At 42.8% G+C, this 23606-nt stretch overlaps 2 protein-coding genes across 7 annotated transcripts in view; one reads left to right on the forward strand and one right to left on the reverse strand.

The window, feature by feature from the left end:
- BRCA1 (BRCA1 DNA repair associated) overlaps positions 1 to 12542 on the reverse strand; it is a 49483-nt gene extending 36941 nt beyond the window's left edge. The window contains exons 1-7 of the mRNA XM_077806217.1: positions 12517 to 12542; positions 10009 to 10108; positions 5009 to 5062; positions 4575 to 4655; positions 3999 to 4087; positions 2084 to 2229; positions 964 to 1069 (exon numbers count right to left, since the gene is read on the reverse strand). Coding sequence (XP_077662343.1) covers positions 964 to 1069; positions 2084 to 2229; positions 3999 to 4087; positions 4575 to 4655; positions 5009 to 5062; positions 10009 to 10088 — 556 coding nt within the window. The 5' untranslated portion in view covers positions 10089 to 10108; positions 12517 to 12542. The remainder of the gene's footprint in view (positions 1 to 963; positions 1070 to 2083; positions 2230 to 3998; positions 4088 to 4574; positions 4656 to 5008; positions 5063 to 10008; positions 10109 to 12516) is intronic.
- A 305-nt stretch (positions 12543 to 12847) lies between these two features.
- NBR1 (NBR1 autophagy cargo receptor) overlaps positions 12848 to 23606 on the forward strand; it is a 29225-nt gene continuing 18466 nt past the window's right edge. For 4 of the 6 annotated variants that reach the window (XM_077806028.1, XM_077806029.1, XM_077806032.1 and 1 more), the window contains exons 1-6: positions 13270 to 13403; positions 15107 to 15217; positions 18537 to 18599; positions 19962 to 19980; positions 20766 to 20788; positions 21601 to 21819. In XM_077806028.1, coding sequence (XP_077662154.1) covers positions 13293 to 13403; positions 15107 to 15217; positions 18537 to 18599; positions 19962 to 19980; positions 20766 to 20788; positions 21601 to 21819 — 546 coding nt within the window. In that variant the 5' untranslated portion in view covers positions 13270 to 13292. Of the gene's footprint in view, positions 12865 to 12998; positions 13404 to 15106; positions 15218 to 18536; positions 18600 to 19961; positions 19981 to 20765; positions 20789 to 21600; positions 21820 to 23606 lie in introns of those variants that run through there. The other 2 variants (XM_077806031.1, XM_077806030.1) reach the window with 2 other exon arrangements.

Here is a 23606-nt window from a genome sequence, read left to right on the forward strand (position 1 = left end):
ATTAGCACTCTGGTTGAAAAAATTCAAAAAGCAAACCAGGATTTGCCATTGTTTCAATGTGCTGTATTCACACAGGCACTTATACCCTGGTCTTTTCCACGGTTAAGTTCTTTCAGCTTGTGCTATGTGAACTCCACCTTGATCATGCCAGCAATTTACGCTGAGTCTAATTTCTCTGTGCAGATACATTGTTGCCCCCAGCACAAAACAATGTACTAAAACTTTTTATACAGAGCCAGCTAGTGAAAGAAAAGCTCTGATTGGAGTTTCTAATTTTTTATCCAATACAGAAGGCATTGGCTAGTGTCTAAAGCATGAGACTAAGTCGGGAGCTCTGGCTATATTCTAATCCCAGCCCAGGCTTCTGTGGCTCAGTTTATTTCCTTTTTATAAGTGGAGAATTCTGCACTCCCAAGGATGGTGCAAGTCTAAATTAATTAGGAACACAGGAACTGTTATATGGAATCAGACCTGAACTCCACCTAGTCCAGTATCTTGTTTCTGACAGTGGACAGTGCCAGCTGCTTTAGCGGAAGGTGTCAAAACCCCACAGTAGGCAGATGTGGGATAATCTGCCCCCAACATTAGGTCTCATCCTGATCTCTAGCACTTAGAGATTGGCCTAAACCCTGAAGCACAAGGTTTAATTACCATAATCATTTTTAACAAGTCTGGATATTCTTGATATACATATAACTACCCAATCCCTTTTTGAATCTTGTTAAGTTCTTGGCCTCACAAACTGCCTATGGCAGTGAGTTTCATATTTTAATTACACATTGTTTGAAAAAGTATTTAATCACCTTTGAATTTCCCACCCAATACAATTAAAATGTCCCCTTGTTCTTGTGTTATGAAACAGAGAGAACTGTTTGTAAAACACTTTGCAATGCACAGGCAGAAGGTGCTAATACAAGCATTATTATGCTTTAGATTAGTACATTTACACTCAGGGGTTCTTACCAAATTCAATGTACACTGCTTTACCAGATTCACATTTCTGCCTTTTGTTTCTGAGGGAACTTCTCCTGACCATGTTGTCTGCAACCTGGGCACCAGCATTAGCTTCCTGCCAATAAAAGAGTACAGAGGAAGTGGTTACTGCAAAAAACAAAAGTAAGCCCGTCAGGGTGAATTATATAATCTGTAGGACGGTCAGATGTGTTATGGAGCATAAGGGAGAATATTTGTATCTGGAGACTCTGTACAGAACTTTAACGTGCAGTTCATGAGAGTGGCTTTACCCGATTTATTTGAGAGGCATTCTGCAATTAAACATTCTTCCGGTGTAGAAGCAGAAATGTAATTTTTACTCATTTAACATTTCAAAGCATTTCTATTATAGTTCTGCCACATTTAGCATAGGATTTTATTCAATATTTGGCAGATCAGACAAGCGTCCTAATGGGTCCTGGGAACGAGCTTAGGTTCAAAAAAATTACCACCCATTTGGGAAATATCTTTGATTATAAATAGCCAAGAATATTTTCTTCAAATTCACTACTTTACTACCAAAAAATTAAACAGTGGCTAGGTAGACTGTAAACTAAACAAGTTTTTTTTAAAGCTCTGCTGCAAAAATCAGTTCTTCCCCCAACATCACCAGTTGCACAGGAGTAGAAAAAATATCCAACAGCAGCTCATGCTACTGTCAGCTCTCACAGGACATACACTGAAGTGGAAAGGCAACATTTGAAAAGTTTTTATTTTTCAAGATTATTACGGGCTATTACAATGTCAAGTAATTTTCTTTTATAGTTTTTTTTTAAGTCTGCAATGTCCTTTTAATAGTTATTCATTTAGGATTCACCATTATACATTAGTTGAAAAAAACCTCATAGCAGTAATTTCAGCAACAATTAATATATATTACAACCTTGCATATTAAAAAGTAATGAAGCCCTTTTATTCAAGCAACATCTTTAAGGAGAGTTATTTCAGTCAAATAGTCATTTAAAAACCAACACAATATAAGGATTTTGGCTCATTTAAATTAACTCAGAGTTGCATTCCTAAATCATTAGCCATCAAAAGATATTCCAGATGTAGGAGAGATTAAGAATAAAAAGAAGAGAAAAATTACCAAGGTAGGACTTTCTTGCTCCTGTTCTTTAATTCTTTTTTGTCTGTTTCTGTAGCCCTTACTTTGGATGATAGAACCTTCCTTCCACAGGAGCCCAGTAGAATTGGTTTCTACAGGTTTTTTAGAAAAATCCTGACTGTTTAAAACTGAGAAATGATAGAAGAAAAATATTAGGAAACATACATGTAAAGTAATGCACATTGGAAAAAATAACCCCAACTATTCATACAATATGATGGGGGCTAATTTAGCTACAACTAATCAGGAGAAAGATCTTGGAGTCATTGTGGATAGTTCTCTAAAGACGTCCACGCAGTGTGCAGTGGCAGTCAAAAAGCAAACAGGATGTTAGGAATCATTAAAAAGGAGAGAGAATAAGATGGAGATTATCTTATTGCCCTTATATAAATCCATGGTACACCCACATCTTGAATACTGCATACAGATGTGGTCCCCTCATCTCAAAAAAGATATACTGGCATTGGAAAAGGTTCAGAAAAGGGCAACTAAAATGATTAGGGGTTTGGAACAGGTCCCATATGAGGAGAGATTAAAGAGGCTAGGACTTTTCAGCTTGGAAAAGAGGAGACGAGGGGGGGATATGATAGAGGTATATAAAATCATGAGTAGCGTGGAGAAAGTGAATAAGGAAAAGTTATTTACTTGTTCCCATAATATAAGAACTAGGGTGCATCAAATGAAATTAATGAGTAGCAGGTTTAAAACAAATAAAAGGAAGTTCTTCTTCACTTAACACACAGTCAACCTGTGGAACTCCTTGCCTGAGGAGGTTGTGAAGAGTAGGACTATAACAGGGTTTAAAAGAGAACTGGATAAATTCATGGAGGTTAAGTCCATTAATGGCTATTAGCCAGGATGGGTGAGGAAGGGTGTCCCTAGCCTCTGTTTGTCAGAGGATGGAGATGGATGGCAGGAGAGAGATCCCAGTATGGCCATACTTATGTAAACTTTCTTCCACCATAACCATTAAATATCCATGAACTGGACACTAATACATCATGTGCAACAGTAACAGAAGTCCTGTATGTACAATTGTGTCTTGTACATAATGCTCCAAGCCCCAGAAAAGAAAGTTATTGATTTTAAGACTAGCAGTGAATAATTAGTATTAATTTTAAACTACAAAACTACCCCTCACCTAGATTCATGAGAAATTCCTTATAACTAATTTACTGAAGCCCCATTCTTAAAAACCAATAGCCCAGGCAAATTGATATGACCACATGGATCAGCTTGCAGGATCAGGGCCTAACACTAGTAATTTTAAAGCGACACAAAACAATTAAAAAACCTGAGAGGAACTGTCCAACTCCATATATCAAAACACCTTCCCATAAGAAAGTCCTATTCCAAAATATGAACAAAAATATGTATCTAAAAGTCTACCAGTTCCCGTGTGCTAGAAAGGATCGTTTCATATCAGAACAACATGACTGAGAGTGTACATGTAATTATTGCAGTGATTCACAATTCAGTCTCATTAGGCTAAAAATTCATTATATCACAGTTTAGTTAAAAAAATGAATAGAAGAAAGCAAAGACACAGTAAGAGGAGTTGGGGGCATCAGAAAGAGAGGAAGCAGGATAAGACTTTAGACATGGTTACAGAATGAGCTAACACAAGTACAAACATATCTCAGATGAACACTGAAAATATGGTTAGATACCGCAGTCATTCCACACACAGAACAGTCCTCAAAGTCCTGGGGTGAGATTTTCAGAAGTGCCCGAGTGACTTTCTTTACAACTTACGGCCCTAAATAACTAAACACTTCTGAAAAACCCACCCCTTGGAGTTCTGCATAGTGACTTTGGCATTGGACATATAATTTTGACACAAATGCCCAAAAGTTTACCGTATCAGTGCAGGCCCTTTGAGACAAGCAATACCTACACTTGATTCCAGTGTCAAGTTCAAAAGCATGGATAGTTTCCAGTAGCCCTTCAATTAGCTGCTTAAATCTTGGATTTTCCTGAAGACTTCTGAAACAAAAACAACAGATGTGTGTCAAAGATGAAGGCATGGGTAAGTTACCATTAGTTCCCTGGGAATCTGAGCTAAGTAGGAGGGGGATGCAACTGGGTATGTGGAAAATGAGGCAGTGCTATGTACGGTTTCCAAGGAGCAGAGGCTCCCCCCAAGTATTATTCACTTCAGAATAAACCAAGAGGTGGTACACATTATCCTTATAATTTTATACTTAATTATTCTAACACAGCTTTAGCACAGAAACTGCCTGTGATGGTTAAACAATTGTGAAATCTGAGATATTTTACAGCACAAACATTTCCTAAGAGTAGATTCTGAACCATACAGCTGTTTTGGAGATGGTCACAGAAAAAGCTAAGGGACAATTCTTCCTATTTTTCTACTTTTTCAGTTTTTTGTTCCTTATTGGTGAAGACATTTGCATAAAACAGGATCTGCTCTCTCTCTCTCTCCAACGCCATGGTCCCCAGAGTACATTACCTTTTGGTAACCTCAGTCTTACACAGTGGACACTGTGCTGGGCCTTTTTTCTTTTTGCTGAGAAGTTTAAACATACAGAATCTATTAAAAGAAAGAGGAAAAATCATGCTGGTAATACATTTTAACGGAAGAAATAGTTTTTTCTAAAAAGCTGCACCCATTTGGATAGGTTTCACTTTGCTGGGATAATCTCATATCTGTACAAATCTGTCATTGTCAAGCTGAGTACCTACATTATTACTACAGAGCTTAAACCAAATTGAGCCAATTGTTTCTGAAATGGTCTACGAAGCTGCAACTAGTTCTCAGTTGGAAAGGCTTTTCGTCTCTTGAAATAGCTAATCATTAATTTATGAAGTAGCCTACTCCATTAGCATTGATAGGAGAGAGTATGCTCAGAGAGCATTATGTGCTGAAGAAGTTTGGAGGCCCACCTGCAGAATATATGGTCACATTTTGTTGAGACTGGCTCTTTTATCAACTCCAAACTGGAAGAGGAAAAAAAATATTTACAGTTATACATTTGAAAAGACAATACAACAAAAATAAAGATAGAAAGGCAAAAAATTCATTTAACTAGAAAAAAAATACATAATTTTTGCCAACAAAAGCAGAATATTCAACATAATTTTTGTTTGGGCACCAGGCAAGGTGGCCGAGTTTTCCAGTTGTGCAGCCTATTGCACAATATTAGTTTTTCTAAGCAATTTCTTTCTTTCTTCCTCTTCACCTAAAAGGTATGCTTTCTGGAGATGCCAGTTCAGCATGGCAATGGACAAGCTGTTTTGCAGCTACAAAAGATGTCCTCTTCCACGCCAAATAAATTGGTTAGTCTCTAAGGTGCCACAAGTACTCCTTTTCTTTTTGCGAATACAGACTAACACGGCTGTTACTCTGAAACCTCTTTCCACAAGGGGTCAGAGTGGAACACTGGGAATACAAGCCTTCCCTATACCAATTCTATTCTACTCAGGTTGTTATGTGGCCCCCATCACTGCAATATGAGCATTTTCCAGAAGTCCAAGTGATATGACTAGCATCTGTCAGGTGTGATTATCTTTTTCTCCCAAGGGGAAACTGTGTGTGTGGAGTGGTTTATTCTATTTTTAAAAATTATTTATTTATATCAATTGAATGTAAGTACATTGTGCTGTGTATTGACATTAGCAAAAGCAAGGTCAAAGATGTGAACACTGCATTTAGAGCAGAAGGTGGAGATGGCTGTGGTTGTTCTTAGTTCCTGTGGGAGTCTGTTCCAGTCTTGGATAGAGCCCCCTGTGAAAGTTCTGTCTCCTGTACAAATGACCTTTATCTTTGCTCTGGATAGTTCCATTGAACCAGAGAAGCAGCGCTTTCATCTGTAGTCCTCGTCCTAGAGTTTTAGGGATCTTTTAAATATCCTGGACTCAAACCATTTAGGACTGAGTCCTTGAATTGAGATGGTAGTATATGGTGAGCCTCTGAAAAGAGCAGAAGACAAGTTTGATGTTTTTGCAGTAGCTCATGTTGCTGGGGAGATGGGTTGCCACATTCCACACTGGTTGTAGTTTCCAGAGGGCCAACAGCTTCATTCCCAATTAGACAGCATTCCTCTAGCCTGCTGAGATGAGACCCAATCTCCTAGAACATGTGACTTGCAGATGCTACTTAGAGTTTGTGAGGAACATAGAAGCACTCCTAAACTGTGCACTGAATAGTCCACTTGCACAACTTTAATTAATAGAGACTGCACCATGCTGGAAACTCCTCAAAAAGTGCACTATGATTATGATAGGTTTCAGAGTAGCAGCCGTGTTAGTCTGTATCCGCAAAAGGAAAAGGAGGACTTGTGGCACCTTAGAGACTAACAAATTTATTTGAGCATAAGCTTTCGTGAGCTACAGCTCACTTCGTCAGATGCATTCAGTGGAAAATACAGTGGGGCGATTTTATATACACAGAGAACATGAAACAATGGCTGTTACCATCACTCTCGTTACAGTGTGTATGGTAACAGCCATTGTTTCATGTTCTCTGGGTATATAAAATCGTCGGATGCATTCAGTGGAAAATACAGTGGGGCGATTTTATATACCCAGAGAACATGAAACAATGGCTGTTACCATACACACTGTAACGAGAGTGATGGTAACAGCCATTGTTTCATGGTAACAGCCATTGTTTCATGGTCTCTGTGTATATAAAATCGCCCCACTGTATTTTCCACTGAATGCATCCGACGAAGTGAGCTGTAGCTCACGAAAACTTATGGCTCAAATAAATTTGTTAGTCTCTAAGGTGCCACAAGTCCTCCTTTTCTTTTTATGATTATGATGGTTCTTATGTCTTGACTAGATTAACTCAAAGCTCTGAAGCAAACAGACAATCCCTGCTTGGATACAACCCTACTGCTTTTTGAGATACAGCACATAGAGCAGAAATCAATGTTATTGGGAAGCAAGTTCTAGCTAGGGTACCACATCCTCATCTAATACCACAGATCTGGAATAATTACATTCCAGCACAGTAATTATAACCCAAAACAGGCGGACATCCTGCAAACAAACTCAGAACACAGGAAAATTCCAACATAAAATAATAATTTTAAAAAACAAAAAAACAAACAAAACAGGATTGAAACCATTCTTGTAGTTTGTCTTGCAAACACTGACTAACAGGCTAAGAGAGACATTTCCTCCTCTGCCACATCTTTTACTAAAATGGCTCATTGCACTGTGTTCAGCATCTTATTTTTCAGGATGACATGTTTCATAAAGAACATTCACACACCCACCTTTGGATTGGTGAAGGCTCATAAAGACAGGACCTGCCCAATCAGTGAATGACATTACTAAGCCCCTCATTTTCCATCCAAAAATCCAATACACACTATGTTTTAATAGGAAGTAAGGACTTCAAAGATGTCCTACCACCAACCCACCTTTTCCCTCCCCCGCTCCCACACATAAGCAACCATCGCTAGAGGGAAGATATGAAATAAGTTTCTAAGCAGGACAGAGGGAAAGGAGTAAGAACAAAAGAAAATCAGAAAGAGATTAGAAAAACGATTCCAATGGGGACAGTCCTTTGCCACACTGTGATCTTTAGCATAACAGTTAAATTCCATTTCCGATACCTTTCAAAACTAAGTTATGGCACACTGGCTGGAATCACACATTTCTTGTGAGCATGGGCGGACAAGGTCAAAATAGTCAAATCTGCTCTAGCCTCAGTACAAAAATAAAAGAAATACATGGAGTAGGGAATTACAGTAGCAAAATCCACCTGGTGCAGAAAGAAACATTCAGTAAATAACTTGGCTTTAATCATTTTAACTCTTTCAGCTGTTCTTAAGACAGGACTGGCTTCAAAACTTTAACTCACTTTTGATCCTGAATCCTTTGTTGTTGTGGCTTTGAGACACACTCCTAAGGGATTTACTTGAACCGTTTCCAGGCTTTAGCCATCTTAAAGTCAGCAAGTACAACCTACCTTCAACATGTGGAAAAATTTCCCTTTATTTAGATAAAATGTCCTACACCTAGGCAAGCATGGTGTTAGCAGGCCGAGTCATGTTGCGAAAGCCTTAAGGGCTTCACAGTTCTTGTATCCACATCAGGAGTTCAGATCATTCAGAATCCCAGAATCTCAGAAATTAGCAGCATGTAAGAACAGGCTAAGTATTTTCTGTTCACTGCTACCATTCTTCTTTCAACCGCTGCCACAGAAATGGATTTCAGCTCAATGAACTCAGTGAATAATGTAGAGAAGAATAACATACTATATAAACTTTGCCAAGTACCACAATGACTCCAATTAAAAGGCCACATCAAAATGACTTTTACTTGGTCAAAGCAAATAAAGCAGTTTCTGCTGCAAAAGAGTCTAAATAATAATTGGTAATAGCAAAATCTACAGCAATAGTAGCCAAAAAAGCAGCATCAGCATTAACTCTCATTCCTGCATCCTTAATTTTTATGAGTCTCCTAACTTTTAAAATTGATTATTTGCTAGAGTAATAAAGAAAGAACATTACACTTATGACTTAGATTCTCATGAAAATGCAAAATAAATGGACCCAACTTCCACAGTATCCATAGCTTTTTGCTCACTTTATAATTACCACCATGAGAGCTTAGTAAGTTTTGTAAAATCCCAGAAGTATTTTTTAGTATTGCCATCTACTGTTTCTCTGCCTTAGTGGTTCTTAAGTTAGACTGTGCATTTTTCCATGGCTTATTATTTAGCAAATATGCTGCTCGCTTTAAGAATCAAATCCATGTTGCCTCTCAGAGTTCTCCCATCAATGAGTAGGTGATTGCACTGGACAAAACTCTCCCCTCAGACGAGATATTCTACTGTCATTTGTACTGTTGCATCTGAAGAAGTGGTTTTTTACCCACGAAAGCTTATGCCCAAATAAATCTGTTAGTCTTTAAGGTGCCACCAGACTCCTTTTTGTTACCATCATTTAAGGAGCTCCATACACATATGGAGAACAGAACAGGGTAGAAAATGAGCACCAGGCAAACCTGAAAGCAAAACCTTGACAACTGTGTTGGATTATATTTTCTCTCTGAGCAATTATGACCTTTTAATATTTGCCGCTCTCAAATGGTTCGCTATTTATTGTCATAACAAATCATGCAGTGATTCAGATATTTACCAAAGAAGCACCAGGATTATTACACCCTAAATGCTCCAGAAGAGGTAGTACAGTGACACCTGAGTCGTCATAAAGAATATAGAGTCTTCTACACTGTGGTTTTACAATGGAAGAGATTATACTATAACATGTCCACTGCAGTTAGGCCACCTCATTTTCTAGTCACTGGGGCAAAAGCGAGATGTTAAGCTTGTTTAAAACTCAACTCAGACCTTTCATCCCTGAACTGTTTGCTATTAAATGCAAAATCTACCGCATATGTGGTTCTTAGAAATTAAGAGTCTGTCCTAAGTTCATCAAGAATTCTGAATTTTCTGGCTTTAACTCTGACCCTTAACATTTTAACATCCTGCTTGTTTTAAAGGACTATGTACCTTGTGTAGAGACAAACAGGCTGGATCCAGGCTCTCTCACAAGCAGCACTTGGATCCAGCCAGTGCCAGTTTTTTTCCCCCACTACTGAATAGTTAAGGGAGGTTCACGCTTCCTCGTTAATAAAGGCAAGATTTGTTAGAACACGTTTGTTGCATGTATCCAGGTGCTGTTTTTAACTCTTCATGCTTAGATCCGAGCAGATGCAAATATTTTCTCAATAAGCTCTCTGAGATACGGAATGCTTGGACCTCACAAAACCCAAATATTCATTATCCAAATGGCCCCAACTATTCTGTGTGTTTTTCTGGCTGTGCGTAGGGTAAGTAGTGTTTGAATACAAGAAAAAAAAAGTTAATAAACAATGTGTCATAATTCACTGCGTAGTATGAAGTCCAGATTATTCCCCTGACATACCATATTGGGCACTCCAAGTTCTTCTGCATAGCCAAAAGCACACTTTGCACATCTCCAATGGCAGCCACAGACGAGTCCATTCCTCAATTCCAAACACAATCTACAAAAAAGAAATGTCATTGCAATTTATTCTGGCACATAATCTCTCATTCACATTTGCCTGCAATGTGACCATTACTACATTAATATGTACTATGTAGCATGTATTAGGCTCCTCAGAGAATTTGATGAATCCTTGCTCTAAAGAGTTTATAACTGACAATTTCGACTTGACATTACATATGAAGCTGACCACAGAGGAATAGAGTAGCGTGGGGTAAAGTAACAGAAATAAGATCATATGGAGACTCAGCGAACTCATGTACACTTCCTGATGAACAACTTTTTTTTCAAGCTTTCATTTAAAATATGACTTAGTTTATTTCTTTGAGGCTTCGGGGCAGATGTGAGTCTTTAGGAGGGACCTGGATTCAGCGAGGGTAATGCCTTAGTGAATAGGTTTCAGCTGAGTTTTCTAGACACAGAAGGCAGCATAGAAAACAGCAGAGATTTATGTGAGAAGTCAAAAGCTGGCATCACTGGTGGATAGAACAGATTAGGACATGAAAGTAGACTATATTAAAGATATAGGGAGGAACCGAATCTCAGTCTTGAAGGTCAGAATTTGACCTTAATATGCAGAGGGATAGTGAACAAGTACAGGGCTTTCAGAGTTATGGGAAACATACTGTTTCCCATAACTCTGAAATGGGTGAGGTGCACGTCAAGAAGAGGAGGCTATAATAGTCAAAGCAGGAAATGGTTAGGGTATGCACAAGTATCTTAGGCCATGCCTACACTGCGCACTTTACAGCAGCACAGCTGTGACACTCTACAGCCATGCCGCTGTGAGGTACGCAGTGTAGCTGCTCTTTGTCGGCTGGAGAGAGCTCTCCTGCCGACAAAATAAAAACACCCACAACAAGGGTAGCTTTGTGGGCAGGAGAGCGTCTCCCACTGACAAAGCGCTGTCCACACTGGTGCTTTTCATCAGTAAAACTTTTGTCGATCAGGGGTGTGATTTTTTTCCACACCCTTGACTGGCAAAAGTTTTACCAATGAAAGTGCAATGTAGACATAGCCTTAGTTGTGAGGAGGCCCAATCCTGAGCTCCACTGACTCATGCTTCCAGGATCAGGGCCTTGCACATGAACAGTTTCCAGAACTAATGAAAAGCTAAATATCCATAGATTTACATAAAACATTTAATATTTCTTACATTAACTTGCAGAAAGCATGATAAATTATCTGATAATGGTAGTTGACATAGTAGAGTTGGAATCTGGAAAACCTATTAGATCACACAAGGAATAAAATCAGCTTTTGGAGTTATGAGTATCAGGGCAAGAGTATACAAATCAAAATTGAATTAAATCAGTTTAGATCTTACAAGTATGGGCTATTCAAATAATGTGCAGTTAGAGACCAGAAACAAAACATGATATAGTCACAGTGAGCACTCAGCAGCAAAAGCAGGTGACACTAGAAGCAGCTCAGATTAGTGTTGGCCTGAACGATCAGATCTAGATTTCGAACCAAAAGGACACTCTGTGCCACCTTATTCAAGGATGGCAGTTTCCAGGTCTGAGACTTTTCACTTGAAAGGGATTATTGCATAGACTCAGTTCTGAAGCTCAGACAGATGGGGGCAGCAATGCCTTAAATTTACACTGAAGCAAGGACAAAAGTAAACACAGAAAAACCCAAGGGAGAATCAGCCAGAGGCAGACAGCCTAGCACTGTCCTCAGAAACAGAACAGTTGAAAGGAGGGATAAACCCAAGAGCCCAAGGGCAATCACAACAGCCCCTCATTTAAAGAGAATGAGTGTGTCGACACCCCAGAACCACAACAGTGGGGGTCCTCCCTCAGACAAACAATAGCCCAAGGCAGCCAAACCAAGAGAGTGTAATGGTTCCCCAGACAGAGCTCTCTCCTGCTCCTACTCACTACACCCCAGGCCCTGTCACGCCATGCCCCTTACCCCCAAACCTTGTCAGCTAGGGGCTTATCCCTCCAGATCATCCCCCACCCTAAACCTTGCCAGAATCAAGCCTACCCCTTGCATCAGCTTGTCCCCTAGCCCCCAGAGGTCCTGCCTTGCACATCTCCCCCAGCTCCTAAGCCTTGCCAGTTTAGGGCCCTACCCCCTGCCCCAGGGCCCTGCCCCACACATGCACCCCCATCCCCAAACCCTGCCTGCACCCTGTGCCACCCACAAGCCCTGCCAATTAAGGGCCTCCCCTGCCCCAGGCCCTGCCCCACCCATGAGTCCTACCAGTTTGAGGCCTACCCCACACATGCACTCCACGCCCGAGCCCTGCCAGCTTGGGGCCTACCCGTCCCGCCCCATACACTGCCTCTTTCCTTTCCCCCACCCCAGGCATTACCCCCCCGCCCTGCCCACCACCCCACACACCCCCTCCGGCCCTGACACCCTCCCCCACCCCTGCTCCTCTCGCACACTCACTTTCCAAACTTCTCACTCCTCAGTCGGTCTGAAGGTATTTCGCGCCCTTTCCATCACCTAGGAAACCACCGCATCTAAGCAGCCAATCACACGTTTCAGTTCGCGTCACGTGGGGAGAAAAGTTTCTCCTTATTGGCTCCACTACAGCCACATGACTGTTCGCGCACCCGGAAGTGAGGGTCACGTAGGCTAGACGAACAGCAGCTGATTGGCTGGGCTGCCCCATGTGACCTTTGGGCTTGTTTATTCCGTCACGGGCGTAAAGCGAGCTGCGAGGCCTGCCGTTCGAGCAGGCCTGGATTCCCTCACCGAGCGGGGCCATGTTTGGAGCTAGGCCCAGCCTAGGAGGTACATGCCGCCCCAACAAGGACTGCGACTCCCAGCATGCACTGCGCAGGCCAGCCCCTCTGGGGAGTGGTGTATGCTGGGAACTGTAGTAGCCAGAGTGAGGCATCCTGGGAGTCGCGGACCCGGGTGAGGTGGGGAACGTCGGGCGCTGGCCTTTGGGGAGACGACGCTGTGCATGCCGGGAGTTGCCGTCCTCAGGCGGCTGCATGCCGGCAGCGGCACTTCACCCCGGAAGTGGAGGGTGTTGGAAACCGCTCCGCCCCGGACCCAGCCTCCCGCTCCCGTCTTGTTTATTGTTGTGGTCCCCAAATACGTGGCTCCACCCCTCACGGTGGAGACCAATCAGAAGGAGGAAGGTTGTGAGTGGCAGGCGCGCGGACCAATCGGGCGGCAGTAAACGGTGCGGGGCTAGGTGAGGTGAATCCGCCATGTTAGGATCCTCTCTCGCGACAGGGAGGAGCGAGCGGCGCCGGGAGCCTCCCCCTGCCCAGGGTCCCGCGGAGCGGTCCCCCGTCCCCGCCGGGAGCGGCCGCAGGCGGGTAAGGACCCCCAGCGGCGGGGCGGGGCGGCCTGGCCCCGGGGTAGACCCTTGAACGCCGAGCCGGCTCCCCGACCCGCCGCCCGTGCCCGGGACGGGTCACGGTCCCCTCTCCCTGCAGGCCCCCGGGCTGTCCGCGCCCCTTGGCTGGCAGCGTCACCCCCGGCAACGTACGTGGCTGTCCGGCCGGGGCCCGGCCCGGTCGGCCCGCGGGCCTCGACTGGCCCCTCGGCCCGGCCAGCTCTGCCCCGTGCCCGGCCTGACCCTCTGCCCCCCAGCTGCCTCTGTACCCTCTGCCGAGCCCGTCACCGCTTTCGGCCCCCGGGCACGGACAGGGCGCTGCGCTCTCGCGTCCTGGCCGCCCGCGGGCCCGCGTGATGGGTGCGGGCAGCGAGTCCCTCCCCTGGAGTCTCTGCCCTGTGGGGGTGCCGAGCTCTGGTCGCTGCTGTCCCAGAGACCGCTCAGGTCCTGAAAGCTGGGTTCTGGGCGTCCGGGTTTGAAAGGAGTGGCCTTGGCTTTAAATCCTATCGAGGAGCTGGGCAGCCCTCTCACCGCTGGCATCCGCTGTAGGGCAGCTTCCCTGGAAATTGGCCTGGGAGCAGACTCCCGGACCACAGGCGGCCTTGCCTAGTGCTCTAAGCAGGCTCTAGCAGCAATGGGATTAATAAAAAGAACAGGAGGACTTGTGGCACCTTAGACACTAACCAATTTATTAGAGCATACGCTTTCGTGAGCGACAGCTCACTTCATCGGATGCGTTCAGTGGATGAAGTGAGCTGTAGCTCACGAAAGCTTATGCTCAGATAAATCTGTTAGTCTCTAAAGTGCCCCAAGAACTCCCGTTCTTTTTGCGAATATAGGCTAACACGGCTGCTACTCTGAAATGGGATTAATGCAAGTTCTGCAAAACCTAGATATTGTTTCCTGCTTCTCACAAATGTATTAACTAAAAAACAGAGTGTCAGAAAAACTTGGTTACCTTAAGCACAGAGAAAAGCTGTGTGGACATTGCCTGAAAGGGCAGTGATGCACGCACTCAGCTGTAAGAAGAAAAGGAGTACTTGTGGCACCTTAGAGACTAACCAATTTATTTGAGCATGAGCTTTCGTGAGCTACAGCTCACTTCATACGAAAGCTCATGCTCAAATAAATTGGTTAGTCTCTAAGGTGCCACAAGTACTCCTTTTCTTTTTGCGAATACAGACTAACACGGCTGTTACTCTGAAACCTGTCATTATGCACTCAGCTGTGTGATCAATCAATCATGAATACATCCTAGCCCACTGAGGACTGAGAGAAGGAATTGCTGCTAGTCACCTGACTCTAGGTTGCAATGTAAATAGTTGTTGGAAGAGGTGTAGCAAATTTCCAGGATTGACATGGAGCCAAGACTCTGGTTGAACTCTCTGTTGGGTGGCCAATTTGTGAAGAGAAATGGCTGAAAATTCGTGTGTCCTTTGTGTGAACAAACCTGTCATTTCTAAAGGCAAAGTATTGTTAATTCCTGGACTAACAAAAGTGCTGCAAGCATTTCAATTAAGATAACCGTTGTTGTTTTAACCATCTTTGTTCAAACCTTAAATATTAAGGACTAAATTCACAATTCCAGTGAAGTCAGTGGAGTTGCATTCAGTTTTCCCAGAAGAGGATTTGGCCTGAAGTGTCTTAACATATTTTAGGGTAACAGTCTTTCTTTTTCCATAGCCCAACAGCATGGAGCCCCAGGTAAACCTCAGTGTGACTTTTAGAGGTGAGACTCAGAGTTTCCTGGTTTCAGATTCATCAAACACTACCTGGGCTGATGTGGAAGCCATGGTGAGTTTTGTAATTGTATTGATGCATCCTGTATCCTGTAAACTTTTATAAAAATCTAGGAATTAAAGAACTTTTATTTTTAATATAGGCAATTGCTTTTCTTTTGAGAAAAGCAAATTAAAGGGAATGTTAAAATAGATCAGTGGTTCCCAAATTTGTTCCACTGCTTGTGCAAGGAAAGCCCCTGTCGGGCCGGTTTGTTTACTTGCCAAGTCCGCGATCGCGGCTCACAGTGGCCGCAGTTTGCTGCTCTAGGCCAAAGGGAGCCGCTGGAAGCGGCGCAGGCTAAGGGACATACTGGCCGCCGCTTCCAGCAGCTCCCTTTTGGCCTGGAGCAGCGAACTGCGGGCAATCAGCTGAACCCGCTGATGCGGCAGGTAAACAAACCGGCCTGGCAGGGGCTTTCCCCGCACAAGTGGCGGAACAAGTTTGGGAACCACTGAAATAGATAATTGCCACTGTGAAGAAGTTCTTAAAGTTCGTTTTATTGATGCAGTTAAACACAGGGTCCTCTAGATTACATTAAGCTATTAGCTATGTCTATGCTACATATTTCTGCCGGCGTAGCTGTGTTGGTCAGGGGTGCGAAGAGAAGTATCTCTGGCCAACGTAGCTGTGCCCATAGAAGCCGCTAGCGTAGATGCAGTTATACTGGCAAAACTGCACATTTACTGGTGTATTTTGTTTTCTTTAGTGGTGGCAGTATGGTAAAAGTGCAGCTTTGCTGCTATAAACTGCATCCACACTAGGAGCACATGGCTGATACAGTGTAGACGTGGCCTTAGTAAACTTAATCTAAAACTCAGGTTGCCTTGAATACTAATCCAATTTGGTTATGTTATTTGAAAATCATAGTGAAGTTCTTATGTTTGATTAATCGGTGAAAACCTTAAAAATGAAGCTTCTCTCCCTTTCCTTTTCAGCTTTAGGAGTCATAATCATGCTATCATCTGTTTTTTGTCTCTTCATCTCTCTGAATCTCACCCCCTTTTATCATTGATTGTGTTTTCTAAAATTGGTTGCAACTGGCTAGTTTTGGGGTAAAATTATATTTTATTGTGAAAGTTTGAATCTTTCATTTGGCTTGTCTGAAAGTAAGACGTAATGTCTCCATATCCTGTTCTTTTCCACAGCACTAACAGTTACTAAGGATTCAAATTTAGGCATTTTCTATTATCAAATGCACTGTCTTGTCCTCAACCTCTTAATTCTCTTCCCTACCAAAATAGACATAGGGAAATAATGTACCTTAATAAGAAAAGGAGTACTTGTGGCACCTTAGTTTCCACGGTATGCATCTGAGGAAGTGAGCTGTAGCTCACGAAAGCTCATGCTCAAATAAATTGGTTAGTCTCTAAGGTGCCACAAGTACTCCTTTTCTTTTTGCGGCTACAGACTAACACGGCTGTTACTCTGAAATGTACCTTAATGATTCTCTGCCTTGGCTCTGACTGGTTCTCCTGAAACTTGATCTTTGTTCTGAGGTGCAGTGGAAATGCTGACATGAGTTATCAGCTTCTTGGTATGTTAGTGCTCTTTTATGGACTGGTTTACCTTTTGGACGCAAATGTTTATCTTGCATATAAGCTGTGCGTGTGGACTCTCACAATCACTTGTACCAATCTGTATATCATATGTTAGGTGACTGGTCACTGAAAAGTGTTAGCTTGGATTTGCATTTCCAACATTTTATAGTTAAATGCTTTCACTGGCATAGCTGTCTGGGAGAGTTCACAATTCCATTAGCCATAGCAGAAATAATGCACCAAATTCTTTTCCACCTTTAATAACTTCCCATCTTTTTCCTTTTTGATTTGTTTGTTATGTTCTTCTTGACATAATGGGCAGTTATCCGCTTATATCTCTACTTTCAATCACTATATAAGACTTGGCTATGATCTTTGAATGGTGCATCTTGGGAGAGGGCCCTGCTTCACAGCTCTCACTCATCCTTGTATTCAGGAACTAAACAGCTCTAACTCCCTTGAGAGCTGCACTGTAATACTCTGGGAGGAGTTGTAGTTCAGATTCAGAATACTTTATTGGCATGACAAGCTATTCCGATGTTTCTAAAGGGAAGGAAAGGACAGGACCATCAGGTCTGTACTCCCATCTCCTACTCACATCAGGAGTGAGGGACATGAGTCAATTTGCAGTGCTTCCTATAGCTCCACTGAGATACTTGAGTGCTGGGGCAGATGCTCCAAAACATTCAGTATTGCAGTCTCTCAACTGGGAGCTTTGCAGATAATTTATTGATAAAATGGCAATGATAAACCTGCAGAGAGGGATTCTATTAGGAGTGCTGAGACCACTTTTCAAAGGTGCTGATTCTGGGGTATATTCTTGAGGACAACTGCATTTATTGGCCTGATCCGCTACACTGATTGTAGTTATTTCACTGGAGAGTTGCTCAAGTTCTCAGGAAACTACAGTATAAGAAACTCAGCTTTCATGTGTCTTCCGTCCCCACTGGTTGTCTCTACTAGGTTCAGAATTGCAGAAAACTGGCCCATATGTAATTATTCCTCATCTCAAGTAGAGAGATTTGAATCTGCTATGGGAAAGAAAAGGATTGTTTACTTATTTAAATTTCATAATTTTGGAAACATACATGGACCCCAAAGACCCGCAAATGGACCCGCAATAAGAAGCATCTGCCTGTGTTTATGGCTCATTTGGAGCCATTCAGGGTCTTCTGCTAATGCAAAATACAGAATGGCTGCATGGAACCATTTTCTTGAATCTGAAACACTTGAAATTAGAGATTCTGTGTGGTCCCACAGAGCAGAGTATCAGGTAGTGGGTAATGCAAGAGTAAGGTACTTTACTCTGAGTGCTTATGTGGCTTCAGTATCTGGAAACCCAAGGGGACAAGTGAAGCAGGTATGTCAAATAAAGGCTCTTCACGAGTAAACTGTCTCCTGATTGCTTGTTTGTGTAAAAGTGCAGGTGCTTAAAAATAGTTTGCATCAGCCTTTCTTTACTGCAGGGTGTTTACACAGAATAGGACCATTAACCTTGTGTAAATCCCGTTTCAGTGGAAAGGTTGCTGAATGAAGCTTGGGTTAGGTGCATATTAACTAAGGAAGACGGGATCAAAGGGGAGTATTGCCCTTGGTCATGATAGGTATTTAAATTGTGTAAGGCCTAGAGAGGGATGTAACTTGACTGCAGAAAAATGGATTTCATAAAACTTGATTGATCTCAAATGAGAGACGATGGGAGGGGAGAGAGTTTAACAGTCTCCCCTATTAATAACTATGACTAACCGAGAATGACCATGTTCCTGTCTCACTCTTTGTAATTTTACTTGCAGGTGAAAGTTTCATTTGATCTAAGCAACATTCAGATCAAATACATGGATGACGATAATGATGAGGTACTTATGTTAGTGATTCCTGTTGTGTCCCCATCCCCCCCAATCCATCTCTCCCCTCCCCCCCCCCCGGAAACATTAGTGTGAGGCCAGTAAGTTGATGGTTTGTAGCTGCTAGACAGGTCAGAGTTAATTCCTTTTGGAACTCTGCAGCTCCACATGGAGGATTCACTTTGCTGGTTTCCCCTCTTGTAAAATGAGATGTTCCTGTTCAAAAAAAAATGGAAAAATGCAGTCCTGCTGCCATCTCCCATGGCCTAGTGAAAACCTGTAGTAGTTCCATGCTGTTATGTGGGAGGGATGTTCCTGGAGACTCACAGGGTTGTAGCTACTTGTGTTGTCAGCCACTGCAAAGCCCTAGCTCCTTAGTCCATGCCCTTTCTCATGGAAAATTTAGGCTTATTTCTATGACGTGAAGCATTCAAATTCTTTGCATGTCTTATTCAAACTCCATGATCTCTATGAAGTGATGCTTCCCTTCTGAGTGAGTAAATTGCCTATTTGTAATTATTGTTTTTGGGTAACTAGCTGCATAGCATAACCTGACCCACTCACTGCCTCTCAATATATAGTTAGAGATCACATTAAAACTCTCAGAAAGCTCCTGAACACTACCCCTGTTGGATACCTCACAGCTGCTCTTGTATGCTGGGAGAAAAGCAAACACTTCTGGAAGCTTTGAGGAAAGCCCTTTTTGGTACTTTAGCAAACAGATCAGTATTGTGTTGTCTCCAGAAAAGGTTACAGAAATGGAGTCTCCCTTTATCATTTAAGGCACACCTATGAAGACTAGGTGCTCTCTTGTTAAACTTCATTCCAAAATGCTAACTGATGACTCATTGCCCAGGATCTTCAGAATCAACAGTCTGTAGTGATGAAATAGGATCTATTTTATGCAACGGATTAGTAACTTTTCTGTGCACACTTACTAATCAGGCAAACTGTAGGAGTTGGGGCTGGCTTGTGTCTAATTCAGTTGAGCATTACACCTTGAAAGGTAATAGGTTTCTGTCAATGGCCCAAAGACACGGATTGAATCTTCTCCAACTTGCTTCTCGTAGACAGGATTGTGTTTGTGTTCTAGTAGTGCCTCGAGGCCTCAGCTGGGGATTGGTATACAAATCTAGTAGAAAGACCCAAAGAGCATACAATCTATGTTAATAACAAGATGCAGCTGGATGAAATAACACCTGGGTGGAGATTGAGAATGAGGTAACAGAAGTAAGACCGTGTTTCTGAAATTCTGAATAAGAGAATTTTATTTGAAAATAAATTTTCAAATGTAGTTGTTGGAACATACAGGGAGTAATAATAGGAAATATTAATGACATGATGGCTTTTGCTCACTATTATTTCTCTTCACAGGTCTCTATCAATAGCGAAGGTAAGGTATTACTTTGCTTTTCATACTTGGTTTATTATTTTTAGTAAAGTAATAGCTCTGCTTAGGTTTCTGGGGAAATGTGGTACTGCTAGGCCGTGCCAATTCAGGGCATCTCAGTGGTGACGAGGGAGGGTCTGGGCTTCTGAAAATCTATAGCACTGCTATTCTTAAGACTCCCCTTTTAACCATCCTTCTGGTGTCTCCCTGACTTATTAGCTTTGCTGGAAGCTATGTAGAGAGATGGTTTTTAAATTGTTAAAAGGCCTGTGGAGTGTTGGCTAGTTCTGTTGCTCTCATGGAATTGTCCTGCTTTTGTTCTGTGTGAGTGGCATCTGATCATTCCTCACCCTAAAGTTCCCTGGATGGGGAATCCATGCTTGGGTGCTGGTTGCTTTCTTTATCATGTTCCTTGCTCAAGCTCTTCACAAATGAAGGGCTGTTTGGTCCATCAAGGCTGCTGATGTCATGAATTTCTACCTGGGTAGGTCCTGACGCTCAGGTCTTCTGCGGAGTTCTAAGAGTTTTTTGGTGATCCATTGGCTGGTTGTATGGGAATTATGAGAAATGAGTAGAAATGAAGGGAGAAATTTTACATTGCCAGACTGCAGATGCATATACCGTCTTTTGTGCTACTTTGTAAATTGCAGAAGGCCCTTTAAATGCTATCGTGTCCCTGAGGAAGAGCACCCACTTCCTGACACAGGAACCCAAATAGCATATGCTAAATGCCCCATGTTATGTCTAGGACATGGAAGTATTCACGCATTTCTTCTTTTTTCTTTTAGAGGAATATGAAGAAGCTCTGAAGGTAACTGGTCCCTGTAACGTTTTCTGATATCTTCAAAAATCTCTATAATGGAAATCCACATAGTGCTGGATTTTTCTCAGGCTATCTGGCATGTGGGGAATCAGAACAACCTGGTTGTAAAGTTTTCTAGTTTTAGATGCTAGTTTGAAGACTTTATTAGAATAATTCTTCCAGGCCAAAATATTGTTACACTGACTTCCCAAATGTTTCCCGTCTTAAAAAACAAAACAATATTCAGAGAATGCAAAAGAGACTCCAAAGCATGGTCTTCCAGGCTCTTAAAGGCCTTACCACATACAAGCTCCAGTCCTGCATTCCTGAGTAATGTAAACTACAGTGGTGATGAGCTCAGCTGCTGAATCTAAGGTTAATTTGTCAGAGCAGCTGTAAACAGTAAACCACTTGCTGTGTAACTAGCACAAGAAAAATCCTTTCATCACTTGGTTCAATTTTGAATTTCTGTTCTGGAAATAATGTTTAAATATTCAAGAACAAAAGAACTGTGAAGTAATCTCCTGACTGCTCCAGGGCTAAAGTTCTTCCTAGTCATCCTGTTTATCAGGTCAGATAAACTGCTCTGTTGTGGATTTAGCAAAACCTACAGAAGCTCTGTCTGCTTTCCGTTCCATTTATATTATGACTTTCTAATTATTTTATTTGGTAATAGAGACCAGCTGACTGTAGTCTGGCATGTCACTTGCTTTTTTGGCTTTTCTGTCATACCATTGTAGTATGTCTCTGTAGGAAAACTTGCTTGTTGCTTGTGAAATGGCAAGAATGGAAAGTGTATGTATCACGCACTGTTCACTTAGATTGCAGTTACACAAGGAAATCAGCTCCAAATGAAAGTGTATCAAGTAAACTTCCTTCCAAGTGAAACTTCGCATTCCTGTTCCACGCAAGTCTGTGAAAAAGCTGGGTTAGAAAAACTGTCCATTCCCAAAGATGGAAAGAGACCTCTCTCACACTATTCCATGCTTGCGCAGGCCTTAGGGCAGGACTTAAAGGCTGAAAGGGAAACCACAGCACAGGTAGGATACAGAGCTGTATTGTTCAAAACAAATGATTTTGAAATGTTTCACTTGATAGCCTATTATTGCAGGCTGGTAGTCATCTACCTGTACATGAGATGGAGGCTTGAGTCAAAATTTTGCCCCTCAGTCACACTTGTTCAAACCCACTGAAATCAGTAAAGTTGATTGGATATAACTGAGGAGGGATTTTTTTTGGTCCGATATTAGGATGAAGGAATCCTTAATGTCGAGGACGGGGTCTTAAACATTAGAAGAGGTGCGATTGTTAGATTCCTAAAGCCTTGATTCCCTCTGTAATTCTCAGCTACAAACTAGCGGCTCTCAAGTAATTTTCTCTAGCTTTCAGTGTGTAATTTTGCAGCTAATGCTAATAATGGAGGAAGCTTTCAGTAAACTTTTATCAGAGGGGTAGCCGTGTTAGTCTGGATCTGTAAAAGCGCCAAAGAGTCCTGTGGCACCTTATAGACTAACTGACGTATTGGAGCATGGGTATTCACCCACGAAAGCTTATGCTCCAATATGTCGGTTAGTCTATAAGGTGCCACAGGACTCTTTGCCAGTAAACTTTTAGTGTATGCAGACAGTGGCTTGCTTACGAGGCTTCCAGTGGTCTTCTAGGAGACTGAGGCCTGGTCTACACTAGGACTTTAGGTCAAATTTAGCAGCGTTAAATCGATGTAAACCTGCACCCGTCCACACGATGAAGCCCTTTATTTCGACTTAAAGGGCTCTTAAAATCGATTTTCCTTACTCCACCCCTGACAAGTGGATAAGCACTTAAATCGGCCTTGCCGGGTCAAATTTGCGGTACTGTGGACACAATTCAACGGTATTGGCCTCTGGGAGCTATCCCAAAGTGCTTCATTGTGACTGCTCTGGACAGCACTCAACTCAGATGCACGATTGTCTGCCGTTGCTCTGACACAGGGAGGAGCGACTGACGACATGGCTTACAGGGTTGGCTTACAGGGAGTTAAAATCAACAAAGGGGGTGGCTTTACATCAAGGAGTATTTCAGGCAGGGCTTCACGGAGGGTTCCAATAAGAAATGGTGCACCTAAGTTATTGTTCTTATTGGAACAAGCAGGTTGGTCTGGCCTCTGATACATGGCTAGATTTACCTCGCTGCACCTTCTCTGTGAGTGACTGCAGTGTGACCTAGAGGAATGAGCCCCCTAGATGGGGGGGGTAGTTTGCAAATGAGTACAAAACAAATCTGGTCTATTTCTTGTTTTGATACTCCATCTATCTTTTACATCTTTGGCAGCAGACAGTGCAGAAGGACTGCATGCCATCCACATCTCATGGCTGCTCGGCAGAAGATGGTACAATAGGACTGCTAGCCATCCTCATCTCTTGCCTGCCCGGCAGAAGATGGTACAAGAGGACTGCTAGCAATCCGTATTGCCTGCCTGCTCACCATGAGATGGTTCAATAGGACTGACTGCAGGACTAAAGAGAATGAACTGATCAAGTCACTCCGAATTTAGTCCCTGTGCCCATGTCTGCCCAGGTGCTCCTGATCAACCTCACAGAGGCGACCAGGAGCACCTCGGACATGACGATGACGGCTACCAGTCCTACTGTACCGTCTGCTGGCATAAGGCAATGGGTTGCTGCTGCTGTGTAGCAATGCAGTACCACGTCTGCCAGCACCCAGGAGACATACGGTGACGGTGAGCTGAGCGGGCTCCATGCTTGCCGTGGTATGGCTTCTGCACGGGTAACCCAGGAAGAAAGGCGCAAAACGATTGTCTGCCCTTTCTTTCACGGAGGGAGGGAGG

The sequence above is a fragment of the Eretmochelys imbricata genome, chromosome 27 (genome assembly GCF_965152235.1).
Source record: "Eretmochelys imbricata isolate rEreImb1 chromosome 27, rEreImb1.hap1, whole genome shotgun sequence".
In the NCBI taxonomy this organism is placed as follows: domain Eukaryota; kingdom Metazoa; phylum Chordata; order Testudines; family Cheloniidae; genus Eretmochelys; species Eretmochelys imbricata.